General features: G+C 54.0%; 2 protein-coding genes across 2 annotated transcripts; one reads left to right on the top strand and one right to left on the bottom strand.

Annotated features, from left to right (window-relative positions):
* The first annotated feature begins 22 nt into the window (after positions 1 to 22).
* Positions 23 to 14,422, top strand: GYS1 (glycogen synthase 1). Its single transcript, XM_016122397.2, has 16 exons — positions 23 to 329; positions 1,825 to 2,006; positions 3,888 to 4,079; positions 4,884 to 5,069; positions 5,314 to 5,458; positions 6,309 to 6,426; positions 6,690 to 6,810; positions 7,024 to 7,130; positions 8,269 to 8,328; positions 8,420 to 8,498; positions 10,043 to 10,156; positions 10,424 to 10,550; positions 11,665 to 11,760; positions 11,946 to 12,109; positions 12,503 to 12,583; positions 12,748 to 14,422. The coding sequence occupies exons 1-16, from the start codon at positions 212 to 214 to the stop codon at positions 13,072 to 13,074; spliced, it is 2,217 nt and encodes a 738-aa protein (XP_015977883.2). The 5' UTR covers positions 23 to 211; the 3' UTR covers positions 13,075 to 14,422.
* A 1,117-nt stretch (positions 14,423 to 15,539) lies between these two features.
* Positions 15,540 to 17,103, bottom strand: FTL (ferritin light chain). The gene is made up of 4 exons (XM_016122401.2): positions 16,776 to 17,103; positions 16,481 to 16,627; positions 16,024 to 16,149; positions 15,540 to 15,857 (listed from the first exon to the last, which is right to left on the bottom strand). The coding sequence occupies exons 1-4, from the start codon at positions 16,875 to 16,877 to the stop codon at positions 15,705 to 15,707; spliced, it is 528 nt and encodes a 175-aa protein (XP_015977887.1). The 5' UTR covers positions 16,878 to 17,103; the 3' UTR covers positions 15,540 to 15,704.
* Between the last annotated feature and the right edge of the window lie 684 nt (positions 17,104 to 17,787).

Here is a 17,787-nt window from a genome sequence, read left to right as displayed (position 1 = left end):
GGGGCCCTCAGCGCTCAGTGACGCTGCGGCTGCCTGCTGCCTAGGTCCGAGCGCCCCAGGACGGGGGTGCGGTCGTGCAATAGGAAGCCGAAGGCGTTGCAAGCTTCCCTTCGGGCACCAGCTACCTGGTCCCACACCCTGCCTGGTGCATTCCTCAGACGCCTCCGGAGCTCCTACCTGTGGCCCTTGGAGCTCCCTTCTCGCGTCAGCCATGCCTCTTAACCGCACTTTGTCCATGTCCTCACTGCCAGGACTGGAGGATTGGGAGGATGAATTCGACATGGAGAACACAGTGCTCTTCGAGGTGGCCTGGGAGGTGGCCAACAAGGGTGAGCGCGCCAGGCGGCGGGGCCTGGACGAGAAGGGCAGTCGGGGACGGGTGCCCGGGACACTTGAGTGGTAGGGGGACAGGGCTACACAGCATGACTCCTAGGTTCTGGGCAAGGAGCCTATGACTCCTGTGTCCTTGGGGAAGAACTGGGATATGTTTCCTGGCCCTGGAGGAGTGGGGATGAATCTCCAGGGGTCCTGGGTCCTAGGGGGGAAGAAGCTAAGATGAAAGATTACTTGGTCCTGGAGGGAGGTTTCTGAAAGACCAGAGACATAGATCCTGAACAGGGAAAGAGGTGGGGGTGGGGGAGTGGCGAGGGCGGGGGGGGGGGGGGCGCCGCACTTCCTAGTGCAAACTTGGGAGACGGGTAGGTTTCAGAGTAGTGGCCCTCCGCATTTGGGAGCAAGTTGACTGGGGACAGGATGCATAAGTCATAATGGGAGAATGGGGGAACTGGTCACTTGAGCGTAAAGATGGGAGGGGGCTGGGGACCCTGATTCTTAGATCCCAGGATGGGAGAGGGTTGGGGGCCTGAATGCCTGGGCTCTGGAGGAGCTGAGGGCCTGAGCTACGGGTTCCTAGAGGGAAAGGAGCCTATATCCACATACGTATGGATACTGGAATGAGAGAAGGCTGGCAAGTCCCAAGTTGGTCAGGGGCTGGGCCCTGGGGTGGGAGTGGCTGGGGCCCTGGATTTCTGCATGCAGGCCTCAGAGAGCCTGAGGTTCGGGGTTTGAAGAACCAGGGGTGGCTGTTAGCCCAAGAGTTAGGTGGTCTCGCCCCTCAGAAGAGAGGGAGCTGGGGTTTTGCTTAGCTGAGTCTTGGGAGAGAGAGAAACTGGGCTTTACACCATGGGAGGGGCCAGCAAACACTGAGCCATGTATCACCAAGGCCCAGGCTCCAGGAAGTAAGGAGGCTGGGGGTTCAGACTTGTGGGTCTGGGGTGGAGTCCTGGGAAGAGCTGGGCCCCGCCTGCCTGTCTCCCCAGTTGGGGAGAGGAGACTGGGGGACAGGTCACCAGAGTCCCTGCGGGGCGAGGGAGTCCTGCTGCTCTTGGCCAACTGTGGGGAGCTGAATAGGGTCCGTCTCTGTCAGAGAGCCTGGCTGAGAATTTAAATCCAGCCCTCGTAAGCCAGGAACTCAGGAGTCTGGGTCCTGGGAATCCTCGTCAGCGTCTGTCAAGGGAACCCAGCCCCTAATTCCCCCAGACCCAAGAGCTTAGTCCCCCAGCCCCATCTCCCAGACTCAGAAGTCTAGCCTGAGCCCCCTCCTCCCTCCAAGTCCCTAGCTCCCTTCTCCCTTAGGCCCAGAAGGACTGCCCTCCGGCCCCTTACCCCCTCCTCCTCTGACTCTGATTCATGGGCCCCCAGTCCCCTCTTCCCTCTAAGCCAGAGGTCCGGGGCCCCAGAGCTACCCATGGTCCCCCACCCTGCCCCAGGGCCCAGACCTGTGCACCTTGGCTGGGGCCTATCCTCATGCGCTTGGGCCCACAGTGGGTGGCATCTACACGGTGCTGCAGACGAAGGCGAAGGTGACGGGGGATGAGTGGGGCGACAACTACTACCTGGTGGGACCGTACACGGAGCAGGGTGTGAGGACCCAGGTGGAACTGCTCGAGCCCCCGACCCCAGCTCTGAAGAGGACGCTGGACTCTATGAACAGCAAGGGCTGCAAGGTAGGACATGGCTCGGCCGAGGGCAGGTAGGTGGGGGCCTGCCATCAGGGTGGGAGCAGCAGATGGAGAAAGGGTGGAGTTGGCCGTGGGGGAGGGACCGCCCCAGGAAGAGAGGGAGGCGTGGACAGAAACACAGGATAACCTGGTACTTTTTCCCAGGCAGACCCAGGAGTTAAGATTGACGCTCAGATCAAGATCCCATGAAGTGGGTGGGTGAACCCCAAGCTCTAAGACATTGGTGAATGGAGACAGACAGAAGGCAGAGGGACAAGACAGACTAAGAGACAGTTCCAAGAGGCGAAGATCATCAGACCCAGGGAGAGAGAAAGAGAGCTAGATGGAGAGACAGACAGCCAGCCTGGACCCCGGGGGTCGTGGGGTGGGCCTGGAGTGAGGCAGGTGGCCAGAGTAGGGGTTCTAGAGCTTGAAGTTCAAATTCGGCTTCTGCACTTCCTGTGGCCATGACCTTGGCTAACGGCATCTGCCTTGTAGGGTTGTTGGGAGGATGAAATAGTTAATAAAGTCTTCAGCCTAGTCTTGGCCTGAAGTTAGAACTGCGGGTGAGCTATTATCGTTGTGGTTATTATTATCACCATCATCATTATTACTGTAAACAGCCAAGCTTGCAGAGTGAGGTGGATAGGCAGACAAAGGGAGAGAGGCGGATGGAGAGAGACTGAGTGTCTCAAAAGGTGACGATGGCTTCCCCACCCTCCAGGGACTAGAGCAGTATGGAAAGAGATACACTCTAGACTCAGAAGAGAGGTAGCTTGGTGTTTCAGAGAGATAGACCTAGAAAGAGAGAGGAAGATGGAATACTAATGAAGGAGAGGTCATCAGGCAGTCCCAGGGGACAGAGTTTTAGATGGGCAGAGCCAGAGATCAAAGAGAGGAGGGGAGCACTCCAGGCCCCGGATGAGGGCTGAAGGGTGAGCATAGAGAGATGGCTGTCGCCCAGGGACAGAGCTGCGAGGCAGCATGGCTGAGTACAGACAGGCTGGTGCTTGGGAGGGAGGGGTGCAGTGGTTCCTTCATTCAGCTTCTGGTTTGGGGTGGGGTCTGGAGGCCAGTCAGGCCAGAGGTGTCCCCAAGGAACCCTAGCCCAGCCCTCCCCCCATTGCAGCTGCTCCCCACGTGCTGGGGGCCTAAGAATAGCCCCCCCAGCAAAAGGGCAGACAACAGCTGGGAGGGGGAGGGGCATCGGGGTCAGGCCGGAGGCTGAGAAAAGCCAGGTTAGGGAGGAGGATAACTGTTTGTCAACTGGATAGAGCTGTGGCACCAGGGCCAAAATCGACACCGACGCCAAGGTCTGAGGAAGAAAGAAGCAGACAAGAGAAATGTGGCGGTGGCAGAAATGAGACAGCGAGGCTTAGAAACATGGAAGTGGATAGAAAAATGCAGCTCCGGGGTGGGGAAAGAGGGCGGACGGCGGTAGAAGTATGGCGGCGAGAACAGTGAAAGAAACATCCAGAGGGATGAATTAGCAGCAGAAAGAAGAGATCGTGGCAGATAGCATCATGACGGTTGGGGGGAGAAATGCAGCAGCAAACAGAGACAAGGCAGCATGGGCACAGAGACAGGACACGTAAAATGTGTGGTTCTAAGGACAGAAAGGAGGCAGCGGGTGGCAGAGGGCAGCAGTTATAGAAACTAAGCAAAGGACAGGAAAAATGTTGCAACAGAGATAGAAAAAAGACTTTGGTGGGAATAACGAACAGCAGATAGAGAAATAAGGCGGCGAGTAAGAAATTAGCTGCACATGCAGAAACAGGATGGGGGGACTGAGGCAGCAAGCTCCGACCTCTGCCCGGGGGTGGGATTGGCATACATGCTGTGCCCAGACACTGGTAATGCCCTAAGCCTCCCCGTGGGTCCCCACAGGCATATTTCGGACGCTGGCTGATTGAGGGGAGCCCCCTCGTGGTACTTCTGGACGTGGGGGCCTCGGCCTGGGCCCTGGAGCGCTGGAAGGGGGAGCTCTGGGACACATGCAACATCGGGGTGCCCTGGTACGACCGTGAGGCCAACGATGCCGTCCTTTTTGGCTTCCTCACCACCTGGTTCCTGGGTGAGGTAGGCCCCACTGCTGGTCGCCATGTCTCCCTTTTTAACTTCAAGCCCAAGACTATGATGGCCATCATCCCCCGGGCTCGAGGGGGTGGTTTCTCCCAGGGCATTCTGAAAGTTATGAGTTCTTTAACCCAAGGACCCAAACTCCCAATTCCAGCTTCCTTCACTCCAAGTATAGGAATTCTGGGCCATTAGCTCCTGGGGAGGATGGCCCAGATGGAGGGCTCAGCCCAGGAAATTCTGGGAGTTGTTGTATCTAATCCGATAGTGATTAAACTTGACTCTCAGGTGGGGCTCTGGATCTTTAGGAAACCCCAATTTTCATGAGAACTAGGAGACCTGGTTCTGACCCCCTTTTAGGTTTTAGAAGGATCAAGACACTTCGTTTCCCCTGGCATGGGACAAACGGTTTCTGAACTGGCTGCTTCTAGGGCATTCGGGAGGTCGTAGTCCTTTAGCCAGTATTGGCTATGGGTGTACTCGTGACCGAGATAAAGAGTCTCCAGGAATCGTGTCCCAGGACCTGCGGACACTAAAACTTCAATCTTTCCAATTCCGCCTTGCTGGGACTTAGAAGATTGTCTGAAAATAAGCCCAGCTCCCATCAGCCTCCAGGGATGGGGTCAGCTGCCCCAGGAACGTACAGTTCCTAGTCCTATGGGGATTGCAGCGGGTCACCATCCATTCCGTGCGGTGGCAGTGACAGACTTACCTCTCCCCTGCTTCCTGGTCCACGTTGGGGACTGCTGCTTGTCCTCACAGCACGCATGGAGACACAGCACAGCCCTGTTCCCTGTTGCCCCACAGTTCCTGGCCCAGAGCGAGGAGAAGCCGCACGTGGTCGCACACTTCCATGAATGGCTGGCGGGTGTCGGGCTCTGCCTCTGCCGTGCCCGGCGGCTGCCTGTGGCCACGATCTTCACTACCCACGCCACACTCCTGGGGCGATACCTGTGTGCTGGTGCTGTGGACTTCTACAACAACCTGGAGAATGTGAGCCGGGAGTGCGGCAGGTGGGGCCTGCCAGTATTTGGGAGCAGCGTCACACTATGTGCAAAGCCCTGGGAGACGGAGCTCCCTCTTCTCCCAGGACCCAGGAGTCGAAGTCCCCAAGTGCCCTCTTCCCTCAGACCCAAGAGTCCAGGTTCCAGCCCCAACCTCTGCCAGCACCCTGGAGTCTGCTCCTCCAGTCTTCTCCCCAGTTTTCCTGACCTGACTGCCCTCTCTTCCCACCCAGTTCAACGTGGACAAGGAAGCGGGTGAGAGACAAATCTATCATCGCTACTGCATGGAGCGAGCGGCAGCCCACTGTGCTCACGTCTTCACTACTGTGTCCCAGATCACTGCCATTGAGGCTCAGCACCTACTCAAGAGGAAACCAGGTAGGGGACAGGCTGGGGTCCCTAGACACGAATGAGGCAATTGACTGCAAAGGCTGTATCGACCTTCTCACTGCAAAGAGCAGAGAACTACAATTCCAAGAAGGCCCTACATTTGTGACTTGAATATGAGGCTTACCTGGTTGTTTACCCTAGAGACTAATGGGAAGTGTAGTTTCGTTGATATTAATCTCAGAAATGGTAAAATCCTTTTATTGGCTAACGTAGATATATATGGGTCTTCTGAAAGGAGGTAGAGGGTCATTGGATTTTGTTTCTGAGAAAAGCAGTATTAGAACCACTTACTCTTCCTAAAACTATAGCCTCAGTTCTCAACGGATGTAAGGCAAGAACTGTAACTCCTGGAAGGCCTTTGGGCTGGTCAGCTCCTTGTATTCCTGGAATTTTACCCTGGGAGCTGATGGGAGTTATAATTTTTCATTGATATGCTTTAATTTCTGTGAGGATAGAAAAATGGTTTTGACTCTAAAGGAGGCCTGAAGGTAGAGGATATATTCTAGGAGAAGCTGGATGGGGATGTTTAATTATTTCCAGCTCTGGGTAGAATAGGACAAACAAAAGAACTACAATTCCCAAAAGCCCCAGAGTAGATGAGTTTCCTGTTTGGTTAGTCATGTGCAGGGGCTGATGGGAGCTGTAGTTATGCTTATGAACATGAGCAAATAATATTGTGCAAGAAGGCATCCAAGAGGCAGGGCAGCTGCGTCACCGAGGGAACTCCTAGAGGAGCTGTTGAAACAAAGAAAGGAAGGCGTCTTTCCTTCATCGATTCATTCAACCACATTGACCTGAATGAAGAAATGAAACATGGGACCTTCTCTCTCATTCCCAGATATCGTGACCCCCAATGGACTGAATGTGAAGAAGTTCTCAGCCATGCATGAGTTTCAGAACCTCCATGCTCAGAGCAAGGCCCGAATTCAGGAGTTTGTGCGGGGCCATTTTTATGGGTATGTGGGCCAGATCCCTAGGTCTTAGGAGAGAGGACGGGTTGGGGGCTCAGCCTCTTGATTTTCCGAGTGCCAAAACAACAGCTGAGTGTTGAAGGCGATCCCCCAGCTAAGCATTAAACCACAAATCCCAGGAGTCTCCATGTGGCCTCCACTCTGTCTATGGTCTTTTTTGCCCCTGGAGTTTCTGGGATTTGTAGTTTCAAGGCCAGAACTTGAGGGCGAGGGTCTCAGCCTCACCCACCCTTGTGTGGCTTCTCTAGGCACCTGGACTTCAACTTGGACAAGACCTTGTACTTCTTTATCGCCGGCCGCTACGAGTTCTCCAACAAGGGAGCCGACGTCTTCCTGGAGGCCTTGGCCCGGCTCAACTATCTGCTCAGAGTAAGGCCTGCCTGGACTGCCAGGGCACAAAGAGAGGACGAGAAAAATCAGTGCATAACTGGCGGGAACAGAGACCCAGGGAGGTGGCGATAGGGAACCCCCTTGACATGAAGGGGCATGGCAGCGTCCTGATGGTCTTGGGCGGTGGAAAAGGGTGGATGGCCTCAGCCTCCCTGCACGTGACCCTGACCTGCCCGCTTCCCGCCGCCTCAGGTCAACAACAGCGAGCAGACGGTGGTTGCCTTCTTCATCATGCCGGCTCGGACCAACAATTTCAACGTGGAAACCCTCAAAGGCCAAGCCGTGCGCAAGCAGCTTTGGTCAGCAGCCCGTGGCCCAGGGTCCCAGCTGTGTGCTCTGGGTCCAGTGGAGTCTTGAGTTTTGTCATTTATAACGTGAATATCTGGCCCCACCAATTTCTAGCAAAGTCACTTTGCTCAAGACGCCTCCGGCTCGGTGGCAGTAAGATGTCACGGGTGGGACAAGTATGACAGCAAGACTGGAGCTTGCTATCACACCAGTGAGATCCAGCTCGTGCCACCCTTGCTGGCTTAGGGACTTTAAGCAAACCAGTCCCCCTCCATGAGCCTCAGTTTCCTCATCTGTGAAACCCATTCATTAGCCATCAGGTGTTCATTGAGGACCTACCATATGCCAGGCACTGTTCCAGGCCCTGGGATACACAGCTATGAACAAAAAAGATAAAATCCCTTCCCTCGTTGAGCTCACATTCTAGAAAATTCTATAGAAATTTCCAAAAAAAAAAAAAAAAACTGTGACAGAGTTTTGTGTGGATAGGCCACACTGAGAAAGTGCCGTTGGGTAGAGACCAACAGAGGAAATGAAAGAGGGAGCCCTGTGTAGATCTGGGAGCAGCAGGTGCAAAGGCCCTGAGGCTTGTTTGAGAAACAGTAAGGAGGCCAGTGGGGTCGGAGCCAATGGGGTAGGAGTGAGGCCAGAACTATGGGAGGATTGTGACCAGAGGAACAACAGGGGTTACAGGGTGGCACTGTTTGTCAGCTTTATCTGTGTACATAAATTTTCTTCTCGCAACATAATTTTCCCTTTTTATAAAACAGTGCTCAGTGTTGCCACCTCCAGGACTAGTACAGGTCCTAATAATAGCTGATATTTCTGGAAGGCTTGCTGTGTGCTGGGCACCATGCACTTTTTGTCATGACCTCATCAAGTTCCCACTGCTAACCTCTGAGATTAATTCTATTTTTATTTCCATCTGACTAATGAGTCACCGAAGTCAGAGATGGAAGGCTACCTATCCCTGGCCACACAGCTGATACAAGGCACAAGGGACCCGAGCCTGCCAGGGCCTGACCCCTGGATCTTCATCCTCTAGCTCGGAGTCCCCAGGGCTTCGCTGCTCAGACCTGTTTCCCAGCAACCCCAGAAACCTCACGGTAAATGGCCAGTGTGTATGTGATGTCGCTCTGCTCTTTCCAGGGATACGGCCAACGCAGTGAAGGAGAAGTTTGGGAGGAAGCTCTACGAATCGTTGCTAGTGTGAGTGCCCCCACCCTCAGCCCGGTACCCGCCTAGGCCCTGGCCCCTCTCTTCACCCCTTCTCAGATGCATGCCCCTACCCACCCTGCAGGGGGAGCCTCCCAGACATGAACAAGATGCTGGACAAGGAGGACTTCACTATGATGAAGAGAGCCATCTTTGCCACGCAGGTATAGTTTGGATCCCGGAGCAGAGGGATGGCGATTCCCAGCAGCCCCAGGGGCAGCTCGCTGTGTCAGCTCTGACCCCGGGGATTACTGGGAGTCCTACTTTATTGGGCAGACCTTTCTGAGGTATCTATTGGGAGGTCGGGTATCCATTGGGAGGTCCACAGAAGGGCCTGAGCGCTGGTTGGCAGAACTTCAATTCCCAGAAGCCATTAGGGCCACCTGCCTTCGCAGGGTTCATTATGCCACAGGGGCTGCTGGGAGTTGTGTTTTCTCTGAGTCCCCAGGGTCCATGGGGACTTTAGAAAGTTAAGACCCCTGTAGAAGAACCACAACTCCCAGTTGTCCTTGGGCTGTGGTGCATACCGGCTCCACCTCTGCCCCTAGAGACCGCTGGGAGAGGTCGTTTTGTTGGGTCTCTTTAGGGACAGCCGGGAGGTCATCTAAAACACTGATAACCTGAAGAACATTGAGTGCACGCACGACGTCTTACCCCACTGGCTGTGTCATAGTCCCCAAATACCCCTAGGAACTGGAGCTTCTATAGATTCCTGAGATTAATGGGATTATGCGGATGGGAATCTGTAGGAAAAAAATTCAGTCACCAAATGAGAACTACAGTTCCTAGCAGCCCCTGGGGCTTTCTGCCCCGGAGATTTCTGGGAGTTGAAATTCTTTAATTCTCTGGAGTCAAGCGTCTTTGTTCCCTTTGTTTTGGATTGCTGAGACATTTCCTGGGGAATGGAAACCTGGACAGCCAGGTTTCACAAACACGGTGCGACGTGCTTTTAGCCAAACTAACATTTCCAGTAGTTCCCTAAAGCAGCCTGCCTCACTGAGCATGTTTTGGCCCTGGGGCTGCTGTGAGTTACAGTTTCTCGGGCCCCTGGAGTCCGTAGACAACTGAAGGTGAGCGTAACTTTTAATGAGAGAAAGGACGGAACAGTTGCAAAGAACTCTACATTCCGGTAGTCTCCTGGGACTTCCATCATGCTAGCCCTATCCTCCTTCAGTGAGAATCGGAGGAAGAATTCATTCAGTGATAATTTCCCTGTAGGGAATTGTGGTTTCTTTGGGCCTCTGTTGGGATGGAGACAGAGGAAATTACAGCACAGAGAGTAAAGGGAGTTTGGAGAAAACGAGAGCCAGGATTTTCATAAGAAAACTACAAGTTTCAGCAACCCCTGCACTTTGCTACCATATTGGCATAGCCTCTGCCCCGTCGAGTGGGAGGAGTTATCATTCCTTCGGATTTTCTTGAAGATAAAGCCAAGGGTACAGAACAAGATAGCTACTAGTCCACGTAGTCCATGGGGCTCATTAACCCTGGCTCTGCCTCAAAAACTACTGGGAACTATAGTTTCTTTTCAGCTCAGGGTGGTGAAAGGGGAAAGAACCTTTATAGATAGAGACAAGTAGGAAATCTACAACTCTTGGTAATCTCTTAGGCGTGTTGCCCCACAGCCTGGTGGGAATTGTAGTCTCCTTGGATCCTCAGGGTCAGCAGGTGCCTTCCTTGACCCCCACCCTACTTGTGCCCCTTACAGCGGCAGTCTTTCCCCCCTGTGTGCACCCACAATATGCTGGACGACTCCTCAGACCCTATCCTGACCACCATCCGCCGAATCGGCCTCTTCAATAGTAGTGCTGACAGGGTCAAGGTGAGGGTACTGCCCAGGGTGGGTTGCACTTGGCCAGAGGGTAGGGGGAGCCTGGACCTCACATTTCCCATCTCCCCTCGTTTATTGAAGGATTGCTTTGTTTAGAAAGAGCCTGACCTTCAGAGGCAGACAGACTTGGATTGAATCTTTGTCCTGCCACTGACTTGTGTGACTTTAGACAAGATTTTTACCCTCCAGGCCACTCAGGGATGACAGGGAATAGCTAATTAAGGTGCCTCGGGCTGAGCCCTCTTTTTCCACTGCCAGGTGATTTTTCACCCAGAGTTCCTCTCCTCCACGAGCCCCCTGCTCCCAGTGGACTATGAGGAGTTTGTCCGCGGCTGCCACCTTGGGGTCTTTCCCTCCTACTATGAGCCATGGGGCTACACACCAGGTGAGTACAGCATGGCGGTGGTGTCCTCGTCAGATCTGGCATGATCCAGGGACCAGGGACTTGCTCTGTCTGAGTCCAAGCTCATCCTTTGCAAAACAGGAACAATATTTTCCGCTACAGTGTGTGTTTCTGTGACATAGCAGCTCATGTGATGTGTAACTGGAAGGCTGATAGCACAGTTCACATGTGATTTCCTCCAATTTGCTGATGACAATGGCTTAATGCACAGCTTAACACAACTAATGTGGCTGTGGCAACGTCTCCATGAGCTGTGCCCAGGGCCCATTGGCTCCCCACCTTCTGTTGACTCCCTTTAGACATGGGCTCCGAGTCGGAACAGCTTATCAGTTCTCATGTTTTTAAGGCTAAATAAATACCATTAGCTATAGTGTTTCTTAATGTATGAGTAATTTAACAAGGCTTTTAAACTGTGCTTGCATGATAATTAGGAATTTTGCCAGTTTTGCTTCATCTGTGTTTAAAATGGTAAGTACGTTTTGTGTGCCCTGTTTTCACCATAAGTCCTGTTATAGTTAATGCCTCCTTTTGCAGCCTACAGAAGTTTTTAAGAAACATTATGTGAGAATTATATAAACCCCTTGAAACATTTCTCGGTGCTATTTAAGAGAGTAAACAAGGCAAAGTACTTACTCCGTACACAGTAATAGTAATAATGAGAACTTTTCTTACCTCCTGTCAAAACAGACTCTGAAGCAGTGATAGCCAAAACACTATGGTCTGGCTCAAGAAAGCATCTTATGGGGTGTGAGCATTAAATAAAGTAGTAGACATTGGTCCAAAGCTCAATCAATAAATTAGCATCCTTACCACCCAACTATACACTTTTCCTCATCCAGAGGCCTTGGAGAAAGTGAATTCTCTTTTCTGAGACCTTTAGCTGCCCCTCTAAGAAATAGGGACTATAATAAACAGTCTAACGCACAGTCTGTTTTTGCGAGCTGCTCCTGACTTGTCCAGCACAGCGCCCGGCACTTTGCAAAGGTGCCAGAAGAGGGCGCTGTTGAGGCTTTTATTGCGGTTTCAGACGGAGTGGGGGCGGGGGCAGGGGGAGGGGTGAGGAAGCTAATGAAGCCTTTCTCACTATTTACCGCAGCTGAGTGCACGGTTATGGGCATCCCCAGTATCTCCACCAACCTCTCCGGCTTCGGCTGCTTCATGGAGGAACACATCGCAGACCCCTCAGCTTACGGTCAGCGCCCTGAGAACCAGAACTCTCGGATCCTGGGGAGGAGGGGCGTGGACTCTTTGGGCATTAAGAGAAGGCAGAACAGAGTGGACTCCTAGGTCCCCTCGGGAGGAGTGGTGCCACAGAGTCCCAGGGAGAATGAAGGTTTCCCCAATTTGTTCTCTGAGTCCCCGTCCTGGCCCCCACAGGCATCTACATTCTGGACCGGCGGTTCCGCAGTCTGGATGATTCCTGCTCGCAGCTCACCTCCTTCCTCTACAGCTTCTGCCAGCAGAGCCGACGGCAGCGCATCATCCAGCGGAACCGTACCGAGCGCCTCTCTGACCTTCTGGACTGGAAATACCTAGGCCGGGTATAACTCCCTTTCCTGTCCTCTGCTGGTGAATCAGCCGTTTCCGAATTCTGGGTCTCTGGTTCCTCAGTCTCAAAGGCCAGCGAAGGGGGTATGGTCTCCTCCTACTTGTAATAGTTGCTGTCCCTTTAAGAAATTAATGTCTGCCGAAGACCGCAAAAGCCTGAAGTTCTCCTATTTGCATAAGGGTGTGGCCAAGGAGCCTTGCCTCAGAGACTGTCCACTCACAGCTCTGCCTATCTACGTAAGGGGTGGAGCCAGGAAATGGATAATTGGCTTAGGGGGCCTAGGAGGAGGTACTTCAGAGCGTGCTAATCTGCATAAAAGGTGTGGCCAGGGTTGCCCCTCTCCACGCCCCGCCCGCTGATGCCGCCTCCCCTTCTTTCCCTTAAGTACTACATGTCAGCGCGCCACATGGCATTGGCCAAGGCCTTTCCAGAGGACTTCACCTACGAGCCCCATGAGGCTGAGGCGGTGAGTGGACCCAGGTTCTTGTGGCCCAGTTCTAGAGGGCCGAGCTTGGGGAGGGGGGTGGGGGTTCCCTCCTAGAGTCAGAAGTCCTCAGGGATGGTGGATGCTTGGGCAGAACTGGGGCCCACTGCTCATGTTGCCCTTTGTGCTCACGTCTCCATACACAGACCCAGGGCTACCGCTACCCACGGCCAGCCTCAGTGCCGCCGTCGCCCTCGCTGTCTCGACACTCGAGCCCGCACCTGAGCGAGGATGAGGAGGATCCCCAGGAGCGGCCACCAAATGAAGACGGTGAGCGCTACGACGAGGAAGAGGAGGCCGCCAAGGACCGGCGCAACATCCGTCCCCCTGAGTGGCCGCGCCGCGCCTCTGGCTCGTCCTCCACAGGCGGCGGAAGCAAGCGCGGCTCAGTGGACACGGCGCCTTCCAGCTCCGTCAGCACCCCCAGTGAGCCCCTCAGCCCTGCCAGCTCCCTGGGTGAGGAGCGCAACTAGGTCCCCCACGCCACACTCCTCGCCCACCCAGGCCTCCCTCATCTCACCCCGAGGGCGGATGCAGAACTGTGCTGTTCATAACCTGCACTCCAGATCCGAACCTTCCACTGGAAGGTTCACAGTCCCACCCCCTCTGCTATACACTCCACCCCTCCAGCTCAACTCTTGGAATCCCCAACACTCCAGAATCCACAACGCGGTGCCTTTCTTGAGTTCCAGAACGTCTCATCTGTGCCCTGGAGTCCCCTAGGCCTGGCCTGGGTCTGAGTGGCCAGGAACCTGCCATTGTCCTGTCATGGTGCCAGAGGTTTTAGGAAACCCGGTCTGTTGCCTTCTAGAGCCCTTTGTGGCTTGTAAATTCTGCAGCATACTGAGCACACCCTGCTAAGGCCTTGCCTGGGGACTGCCAAGCTCTGGAAACCACACGGTGTCCCCGGTAACAAGACAATCAAGTCCAAAGCTGGAGCACTTTCAAAGACTTGAGTGCAGAAGGTCCTCTATTTCAACTCCAGAACTGGGGCTCCAGGACAGGGCACTCATGTTTTCACTCTGTTCTCGTCCTCCCTGGGGTATCTGGCTCTGCCTGGAGGTTCCCTCCCGCACCTGCTTCCCTCCTCCTCCTCCACACTTCCGCCGAGCAAGGGAGGCCCAGAACCACTTGGCTTCTCATTTCTCCTGGAGAACATACGGCCTTGGTCTACATGTTTTTCTGGCCTTTTCTGGACCAGATCCTACTCCTTCCATGAGTCTGATTTCTCTCCCTGGATCTCGAGACTCCTGTGCCCTCTAGGGAGAGTCCCCTTGCTGAGGACAAAACTGGCTGTCGTCTACCCCCACAGCCACCAGGCCCACCATGAAACCACTGTGTTCTAGGTCCTGGCTGGTAAGTCTAGAACCTTACCACTAATGCTGCATCCTGGTCCCCTTCCCATGGTCTAGAACTGAGCCCACTGGGTTCTAGAACCTCCATTTTTACCTCGAGGCTCTTCCATCCCCAAGCTGTGCCCTGACCCCAGCTTTGGTGAAAGGGAGGTGCCCCCTCACATGTGCTGTGCCGTATCTTATGCACTTGGTTTGTAGTTGGGAGGGTGGGGACAGAAAGGGTGTGATTGAAGTGTGTGCGGAGATGAAAAATACAACTATATTTAAGAATCCCAGGTCTGGTCCAACGTGAGGGCTTTGTGGGTCTTGCACCTGGCCCCTGCCTCCTCTTTACCTCCTCTCACTGTTCCTCTCATTGCCCTGATCCCTTGCCTAGTTCCGCTATCATGGAAGACTTGGACTGCTATTCTAGATTCTAGTGTTCTTTCAAGAGAAGTCACCCCTGTCTTATTTAATTGGGACCTAACTTGCACGGGACAAAAACTTGGCTCAAGCCCTTTGGCGGGCAAGGACTGTGTCATGGAAAAAGGGTCCATGGGGTACCCACGAGCCACGTGTGGACCTTTAGGTTAACAAAATTCCTCGGCACCGTTAAAATGCTTGGTGGCCACAGGTGGTCACAGGTGGCTCACTATTCTAACGCACCATGTAGATGTAGAACATTTCTGTCACTGCAGAAAGTTCTGGATACCACTTAGAGCATCTTTCCAGGGCTCTGTGCCCTCTGGGCTTCGACCCTACTGTCCCCCGGATAGAACTCTATTTTCAGGACAAATCTGTTTTTTTAGTCTTCCCTATGTCTAGGTCAACTGATTTTCAGAGTATAAAGCTCCGATTGTTTGGATTTGGGTATAAGGATCCTGTTAGCCAGTGTGACAGACACTTGCCCACTCCCCCACTAGAAGCACAAGTAGCCACCAAAGTGCGGTGACAGGAGGGGCATGGTTCTGAGTAGATGAAAGATGTCCAGCAGCCACCTCTTAGATTTTTCCACCAAAAACATGGAACAGTAGGGAGTCAGAGTTGACACTGTTTGGTAACTTGGACTCAGAAGTTTCCTAAATCATCCTCAAGCTTCTTCAGTTCCCTTTTGGATGATTTAGCCCCCCAAGTTTCACACTGCATTTCTGTACTTAGCTCGGTGCCTCTTGCACATCATGTGCTTTCAGATCCCTTTTTGTCTTCAGGCAACTTTTGGAGGTCAGATGTGGTTGCATCCCCGTTGCCATGGGCAATTTACATAGTAATGGCCTCAACTCAGCCTTATGGAGCTGGTAATTCTACTTAAACCTTTCTGGATTGAGCAGGACTAGAGTATAGCACAGTATCTGGCTACATGGTATGGTTACTGTGGGATATCTCTAATGGTGTCTGCTTCCAGCCATCAGCCCCATGTGTTACCAAACCAGACCCTGGGGCAGCACTGACCCTGGCAGAAAACCCCCCACAGGTGAGAGATGAAGCCTTAGGACAGGAGGACGTGGGGCCGACTCCTGCAGGGCTAGTCCAGCTAGCCTATCAAAAAAGATCCCACCCTGTCTTCCCACAGCCAGGGCATGTGCATCCACACACACACACAAACAGATGTTGCAAAAAGCTTTATTGTTTCAATTTGGTCCAAGGTGTGGAAGAGGGATCCAGGATGGTTGGAAGGCTGCCTGCTGGTTGCAGGGAGAGGTTCAGGCACAAGGCCAACACCTGGGGGATGCAGAGGGGCCCCCTCAGAAGCCTCTGGGCTCCAAAGGCTCTTAGTCATGCTTGAGAGTGAGCCTTTCGAAGAGATATTCGCCCAGCCCAGCCTGGGGGCAAGCCAGCCTGCGGAGATTAGTCAGGTGGTCACCCATCTTCTTGATGAGTTTTACCTCCTCATCTAGGAAGTGGGTCTCCAGGAAGTCACAAAGCTGTGAGAGGAAAAAGAGAAAATGCTGCCACTTGTACCTAACAGTGTGACTGAGGGGGGAACGAGGTTAGGAAGGAAATTTGACAAAGGAGGCCAAGACTTAGGACCTAAGCTGCAAACCAGGGAAGGGCTTAGGATGGGCAGACTTGGATGGAGGAGGCACTTACATGGGGGTCTGCATGGGCAGAACCCAGGGCATGAAGATCCAGAAGGGCCTGGTTCAGGTTCTTCTCCATGATCATGGCGGCTTCCATGGCATCCTGAGTCCTACCCCACTCATCTTGAGAAGGCTTCTACACGGAAGACAGGGGCGGCTCAGAACTGGCCACATAACCCACAGAGAACACTTATTCGCAGCTGCGGGGGTAAAGCGCTTAGCCTAAGAGACCTCCCCCAACCCCCAACCCCCAACCCCCCAGTCCCCTACGGCTAGCTACATGCGCCAGGAGACCACAGCGCGGTCTTGAAATGGGCTGCCGTGCCTCCATTTTTAGCCACAATTAAAAATCCACACAAGACCGAAAACCTCCTAGAAGCCCGAGCGATGCCTGAATCGCGGCGGCCAAGGCGCCTGGCTGGCAGGGACGGCTGGGGGATGGAGTCCGCGGCCCCCACACCACTGACCTGCAGGTCCTGGAAAACGGCGCGGCCGCCACGCTGGCTTTGCATCTTCAAGAGACGCTGGGCGCCCTCGCGTTTCTCTTCGGCCAACTTGCGAAAGAAGTGACCCACGCCTTCCAGGGCCACATCGTCGCGGTCGAAATAGAAACCCTGCGGGAAGACATGGCGACAACAATGGTGAGCAGGCCAGCGGGCTCCGCCCACCCGCTCCCCCACGGGACGAAGCAGGCCCGCGCACGCGCAGAAGCTGGAGCTGCGCGGTGGGGAAACTTAGGCCCCGGGCGTCCGAGGCCCTCACCAGAGAGAGGTAGGTGTAGGAGGCCCGCAGATACAGGTTGACCAGGCGGTTGACGGCGGCCTCGACCTCGGTGGAATAATTCTGACGGATCTGAGAGCTCATGGTTGTTAGGCAATAAGGAATTAAGCTCAAAACACGGTGATGACTGGTCTCGCAGGCCAAGGGTGGTTGAGAAGGTTCTGTAGTTTGCGACTGGAAAAAAGGTTGGAGGGTGGTCGAAGACTGGAAGAAGGAGCGTCCCTGGGTCTGTTCCGTCCAAACACTGTTGAAGCAAGAGACAGATCCGGGGGACCGCCGAGGGCACTGCGAGAGGCAGTGACCAAGGCGGCTTCTTTTATGGCGCGCGGGCCTCTGGAGGTGGGGCGTTTGGGAAAAGCAATTGGCCAATCCGCGGTGGCGGAAGGCGAGGTCTGGAGCCCGCACGGGGCCAATCCGGAGAAGAGGAGTCCCAGACTCCGCCTCCCGCCACCCTGGAGGTGGGGAAGTCACGCGCCTGTAGCTCGCGGTTGTTGTGAAATGGGGAATTAAGAAGAGGTGGGGGTGGAGGTGGGGGTTCACAGAGTCCAAGGTCCTGGCACTGATTCTGGGTAGGCAGGGGATTCTTGGGGTCTCTCTGATTAATGACAGTGGGACCCCTGGAAAATGATGACCCTGGGGTCCTTGGGAGGGTCTCAAGAAAGTAGGTTGGATTCTGGGGTTGTCTCCTAGAGCATGGACTTTTCTGGGGCCCTGGGAGTACCTCAGAGGTGGAGGCCTCTAGATTGCTGGGGTTTGGTTTGGGAGATGAGGGGTCCCCAGATAATTTGGATGTGTGGGGGCATTTCTGTAGCCTTAGAGTTCACTACAGAGGTCCATATTTTTCGGGAAACTTCCTGGGGAAGGTCTTTAGGCCTTTGAGGTGATCTGTGAGATTAAAAGGAGTGGGGGAGAGGGATGTCTCTGGAACCCTAATAGGGTTGTTGTTGTTGTCGTTGTTGTTTTTTAAAGAAGTAGAGGTCTAGGAGAGCCCCTG

The sequence above is a fragment of the Rousettus aegyptiacus genome, unplaced genomic scaffold, assembly GCF_014176215.1.
Source record: "Rousettus aegyptiacus isolate mRouAeg1 unplaced genomic scaffold, mRouAeg1.p scaffold_m13_p_14, whole genome shotgun sequence".
Lineage (NCBI taxonomy): Eukaryota > Metazoa > Chordata > Mammalia > Chiroptera > Pteropodidae > Rousettus > Rousettus aegyptiacus.
Note: the sequence above shows the minus strand (reverse complement) of the source record. Positions and strands in the feature narration are given on the sequence as shown.